Source organism: Lithobates pipiens, unplaced genomic scaffold, assembly GCF_037356315.1.
Source record: "Lithobates pipiens isolate NorthernLeopardFrog02 unplaced genomic scaffold, aLitPip1_a1.2 Scaffold_121, whole genome shotgun sequence".
NCBI lineage: Eukaryota > Metazoa > Chordata > Amphibia > Anura > Ranidae > Lithobates > Lithobates pipiens.
Window position 1 is genome coordinate 114119 of NW_027507709.1, and position 6422 is coordinate 120540.

At 45.8% G+C, this 6422-nt stretch overlaps 1 protein-coding gene across 1 annotated transcript; it reads right to left on the reverse strand.

Moving 5' to 3' along the window:
* Positions 1 to 2151: 2151 nt before the first annotated feature.
* Positions 2152 to 3366, reverse strand: LOC143973826 (rho-related GTP-binding protein RhoG-like). Its single transcript, XM_077474708.1, has one exon. The coding sequence runs from the start codon at positions 3335 to 3337 to the stop codon at positions 2768 to 2770; it is 570 nt and encodes a 189-aa protein (XP_077330834.1). The 5' UTR covers positions 3338 to 3366; the 3' UTR covers positions 2152 to 2767.
* Positions 3367 to 6422: the final 3056 nt, after the last annotated feature.

Here is a 6422-nt window from a genome sequence, read left to right on the forward strand (position 1 = left end):
CCCCAGGTGTTCCACAGAGCCCCCCCCAGGATCCGGACTTCTTCTCTATTATAGAACACGGGAGGGAGGCTGGACCACAGTTAGACCCACACACTGGGAAAAAGGCAGTGAAACATGAACCCTTTCCCCCTGACCTGAGCAGCCGAGTGCAAACTACATACACAGCAGGCCACCTACCTACACACTCATTTTCTCAAGTGTCAAACACGGATTGGAAAGCCAGACACTGCGGAAACAGGAAAGAAAGAAGATCGACTTATTCCATCTTTGGTGCTGGAGAAGGATTTGATGAGAGCCGTGTATTGCCCGTAGAGTTAATAGATCGATTTTGGAAGAGGTGAAACTGATTGTGGGGGTTTTTTACAAAGGCAAATCCACTTTGCACTGCAAGTGCACTTGGAACTGCAGTTGCTCTAAATCTGAGGGGTAGATCGGAAATGAGGGGAAGCTCTGCTGATTTTATCATCCAATCATGTGCAAGCTAAAATGCTGTTTTTTTATTTTCCTTGCATGTCCCCCTCGGATCTACAACGAATGCACTTCCAAGTGCGCTTGCAGTGCAAAGTGGATTTTCCTTTAGTAAATAACTCCCTGTGTCACTGGAAGCCCAATAGATGAAGTTATGACTGTCCTATTCGGGTCAGATGGTCAGAAGAGAGATCGCTGGAGAAGGAAATAGTGTTTGGGAAGATGGAAGGAACCAGCAAAGAGGGAGGCTGAGTATTAGATGGCTGGACACATTGACTATCACCCAATCAATCCCAATCACCAAGCAAATTAAATGCAAAATACTAATCACAACATACAAAGCCATTCACAACTCTGCCCCGAGCGACATTACCAACCTTCTCTCCAAATATCACCCAAACCGTCCTCTCCGCTCTTCTCAAGACCTCCTACTCTCTTGTCTCCTCCTCCAATGCTCGTCTCCAGGATTTCTCCAGAGCCTCTCCCATCCTCTGGAACTTGCTACCTCCTCCTGTCTGGCTATCCCTCTACTCTTCTACCTTCAGACGATCCCTAAAAACTCATCTCTTCAGGGAAGCCTATCACCTCTCCAACTGATCTCCTACCACTTCCATCAGCTCATCCCCCACAGCTACAACCTTCTGTACCACCTGCCCCACCCTATTAGATTGTAAGCTCTTCTGAGCAGGGCCCTCCTAATCATCTTGTATTTTATTGTATTATAACTGTATTGTCTCCTTTTTATATTGTAAAGTGCTGCGTAAACTGTTGGCGCTATATAAATCCTGTATAATAATAATGGACTATAGTTGTGGGGATGACACTGGAGAATCTCCCCAGACCAGCACAAAACCAACTTTTCTTTGGATCTCCCATTCATCAAGTCACTAGGAATCGCACCCGGGTTGATGGCACTAATAATATTCATGAAGCGTGTTAAAGAAGACCCTTTGCCGTGCATAAAAATTCAAAGGCGGTCTGTGGATGTGAACTTCTCGGTGAGGGCAATATGGACCAGAAGTGGTGCATCTGTAAAATCTCCGGAAACCCAAGGGGGAGCATATCAGGCTCTGCTGCATGTCAGTGTAGCTCTGCAGGAGCCTCTGGTTATGTCGGGGCCTCAGTTCTTGTCCTTGGTAAACTCCCCAGCACCACTGACACCTCAGGTATGCATGTCAATAGGTGGACATTAATCATTTGTGATAATACTTTAGGATCACCCTGAAATGAGACTTGAGACATTGTGGCAAAGTAACAAAGTATATTATCAAGTAATGTTCAGACAAGCAGAGTATAACAACAAGGATTTCCTCATAGCTTATACTATAGTAAGGCTTCACTATAATAACGGAAGTTCTCCTCAATAAATGAGCAGCATAGGCCAACAACACAATGTTACCAATGCCGATAAGGGCTAAGGACACCTGAGGTAAGGAAACTAGGCCTTCTGAAAACAGAAATATGAATATGCTCAAGTCATTTGTGTCATTAAGGTTAGTCTTCTGGCGGCTAAGTTGGGGCCCTTGAGGATGTTGGCGCACTTGTTGAAGGGGGAGAATATCTCTGCAAACAGTGAGTCAGTTCTAAAAACAATGGACTTCTTGGAGCACTGACGAGAGTGGCCAGACAAGACTTAAAGGGGTTGTAAACCCTCGTGCTCTTTCACCCTAATGCAGCCCCCCCATTGTACTCACTTGAGCCCGTTCGTTCCCTCGGCGGAGACGCTCTCTACCTCTCTGCCTGGGGTTCTCGGCTCTTGATTGGATAGATTGATAGCAGTGCAGCCTTTGGCTCCCGCTGTTGTCCATCAAAACCAATTTCCGGCATTCTGTGTCTATGCACGCAAATGCTGGACACGGGAGCACGCCCGCAAGGTAACCCCCAGAGAGAGCGCTTCTCCCAAGGGGTTTACCGATGCGAGGAAGAGCCGAGAGTGCTGCCAGGGGACCCCAGAAGATGAGGTTTGGGGGCCACACTGTGCAAAACAAATGGCACAGTGGAGGTAAGTATAATATGTTTGTTATTTTTTTTAAAACAATTAGGGTTTATAACCCCTTAAACAGTCTGAAATATGACCGGAACAGACAAAACCATTGGAGAGATTGCTGGAGGTCTGAAATATTCACCTCCATCTGGGGCTTCTTTGGTCTAATGGACATTTTACATAAGGAACACATAGAAGAGTCCGAAATCCTTGAGGTCTACGTAGGTTGTGGTTCTTCAGGACAAAGTCTTCTGATCTGAGACCAGCACGAGGAGGTCCCAGTGAGCAGATCGTCATCTTGGAGGCATCTTCTTTTCACAGTAAGACACATGGACTCTTCTTTTTTACTGGGTTGAGAACGGCTCTCACTGACTCTGAGAAAACTTCTTGGATGTCTTCTTGGTTCAGCGCTGAGCACTCCATGTACTTCACTGCGTGAATTTGCTTGGACAAGCTGACCCCTTGTTGGTGGGTGATTGGTAAATGGTTCTTCTCTTGTAACTTTTGGATGACATTCGTGTTGGTTCTTAGATCCTTCTTGGTGCCCACTAAGATGATGGGAATGTTATGACAATGGTGGTGCACTTCAGGATACCAGTTGTGCTTTACACTCTGGTAAGATGGAGGACTGGCAATGGAGAAGCAGATGAGGAAGGCATTGGTCTGGGGGTAAGAAAATGGCCTTATTCGGTCATACTCTTCCTGGCCTTCTGTGTCCCACAGGTTTAGGCTCACAGTTTTTCCATCCACTGTAATGGGGCCAGTGTAGTCATCAAGCACCCTGGGGTAGAACTCCTCAGGGAAGGTATTGGTTTGGTAATGCATTAGAAGACAAGTTTTCCCCACAGCTCCGTCCCCGACTACCACACACTTAATGCTCTGCATGGTCTCCGTTGTCTCCAATCTCAGAAACCTGGGAAAGAAACAAAAAGAATGAAGTCAGCTGTATGAAACTTCAGACAATCTATCACACCATAGATAAGTAGAGCTGCCACCACCGATACGTACAATCACCGTACACATCGATCACCCCAATTCCTGCACCTTCACCCCTTAGATCACCTCAATTCCTGCATCTTCATCCTCAGATCACCCCAATTCCTGTACATTCATATCTCAGATCACCCCAATTCCTGCCCCTTCACCCCTCAGATTACCCCAATTTCTGCCCCTTCACCCCTCAGATCACCCCAATTCCTGCACCTTCACCCCTCAGATCACCCCAATTCCTGCCCCTTCACCCCTCAGATCACCCCAATTCCTGCACCTTCACCCCTCAGATTACCCCAATTCCTGCCCCTTCATCCCTCAGATCACCCCAATTCCTGCACCTTCACCCCCCAGTAGGGATGGGCAAAAAGTTTGGCCAGAGCATAAGTTTGGGCCAAACTTTGGTTGTTCGGATGTTCTGCAGACACCAAGCAATATGCAGTGGTCGGGGAAAATTCGAAAGCCGTCTATGGGACACAAACATGAATAAACAAAGTTCTAATTTTAAAGACTTATATGCAAGTTATTGACATAAAAAGGATTTGAGGACCCGTGTCCTGCCCCAGGGGACATGTATCAATGCAAAAAAAAGTTTTAAAAGCGGAATTTTTTTCGGGAGCAGTGATTTTAATAATGCTTAAAGTGAAACAAAGTGAAATATTCCTTTAAATATCATGCCTGGGGGGTGTCTATAGTATGCCTGTGAAGTGGTGTGCGTTTCCCGTGCTTAGAACAGTCCCTGTACAAAATGACATTTCTAATGGAATAAAAGTCATTTAAAACTGTTTGCGGTTTTAATGTAATGTCTGGTCCCGGCAATATGGATGAAAATCAGTGAGACAAACGACATGTGTATCCCCCACCCCCCAGTCCATTACCAGCCTATTTGGGTCTTGTACGGATATTAAGGGGAACCCCGTACCCATATTAAAAAAAGGAAATGCGTGGGGCCCCCAGGCCCTATATACTCAGAACAGCAGTATACAGGCGGTGCAAACAAGACAGGGACTGTGTAGGTTTTTTGTGTTAAGTAGAATCTGTTTGAAATTTTGAACTGGTACATTTTGTAAGTGTCGCTCCAGTCAAAAAATCTATTTTTAAGCTTTTTGGAAAACATAGGGAAGGGTTATCACCCCTGTAACATTTTTTTTTGCTGTCTGCGCACCTCTTCAGAAGATTTCACCTCACTTTCTGTCCCAATGAGAAATGTTTTTTGAAAATTTGTTTTTTTTTAGTAAAACAAGGTTTGGTGATAAATCATCAGTGGAGAGGAGACACGTTTTTCCCATATCAACTCTTACAGGAGAGAATTTCCCTTCCTAGGGGGAGATTTCATCTCACTTCCTGTTGTCTCCTTCCATTTGCAAATAGGAGACGTTTGTAAGTTTTTTTATTTTTTTTGTTTTTTTTTAAATAGGGGATCACCTGTATATACTATACTATATACACTCTGTGGAAAATTGGGCCTTAGGTGTTGGTGGTACCAGAACACCGTAAACCCTCACAGTTACTCTTGGTGGGGCACAGGAATGGGTACTGCTGTGAAATATTATATCAAGAATTGGAATTACAATACAGTGCATCCGTAGTGCAGTTGTTACTACTTTTCTGGTGGTGTACACAGTACACAATGCAGTGTAGCCTATATCCGTGGTGTAGAGTTTCTAATACACTTCTGGTGGTGTACTCAGTATCTAATACAGTGTAGTGCGGTGTTGCAAAACAAAATCCCCATCATGTCCGGAAGGCCACCAAGGAGAGGCAGACACTCACAGGCCACTAAAAGAGGGCAAGCCATCTCTGTGTCTATAGTCAACAGTGCTGGTCGTGGACACAGTGCATCCTCTGCCGGTGGCCGTGGGGCACACTTGCCCTTTTTTTCTGCTGCTGGCCGTGTTATTGAGCCAGAACATGCAGAAGAGTTGGTGGAGTGGATAACAAAGTCCTCCTCATCCTCTGTCACCCAGGCCCAGAGTAGTTTGCCTGCCAATGCAGCTGCCACCAGCTGCCTATTCCACCAGCTCCATGTCAACAGTCACCCCATCCCTAGCCCTACCATCATGTACAGAGGAGTCTCCCGAACTATTCGACCACAGTGTCGGATACATGCTGCTGGAGGATGCGCAGCAATTTGAAGGCTCTGAGGTTGGTTCCCAGGTTGAGGAAGGCAGTAACGTGAGCCTAGAGCGAAGGGGTGCCACAGAAGGACAAGAAACTGGCAGTCATGTTCCCCCAGCTGCAGCATACTGCCAAGTTTGCTCCAGTGACGAGGAGGGAGGGGATGATGAGGTCACTGACTCTATGTGGGTGCCTGATAGATGAGAAGAGGAGGTACAACTCCAACAAGGCAGGATGTCCCCTAGGGGGCAGCTTAAGGGCAGCCACCCTGCTGCATCACACCGCAGAGCTCCGCAGGTGCAGGGCACTGCTGACTCCCCTGCTGATTTTGAAAAGTTCCTTGGTGTGGGCCTTTTTGGACACGTGCAGCAGATCGCACTATTGCTGTTTGCAACCTATGTCTGAAGTGTATCAAGTGTGGCCACAACAGCAACTACTTGGGCACCACATGCTTGACCAGACATATGACGACCTCCCATGCAGTCTTTTTCCCATATACTATATTTGAGATTTAACACAATAACAATATCTATTGGTGAGCAGTTGAAAGTCTAATACACAACCATCTATCTATAATCTACACCAAGGAAGAAAATATTAGGTTAAAATAAGAGAATTACATGAAGGAATACAGAGTATATTCCTGAAAACATTAATCTGCAAACATATTTAGTTAGAAGTAAAATGCAGACTTTTCCCATAATTACCCTTTGCACCAAGGTTCCATTCTAATGGTTGCTCTCTCATAAAAGTGTGTGTTTCCCTCCCATCTTGTTTGTGTAAATCATTACATGCTGATGCCTCATTGGTTGGCATAGCGTGGCTCTGATTGGTGAGCTTCCCTATTCCTGGTTAAGGGCTG

Coding starts and splice junctions, on each gene's coding strand:
- LOC143973826 (XM_077474708.1), bottom strand. CDS start 3,337: ATGCAGAGCATTAAGTGTGTGGTAGTCGGGGACGGAGCTGTGGGGAAA.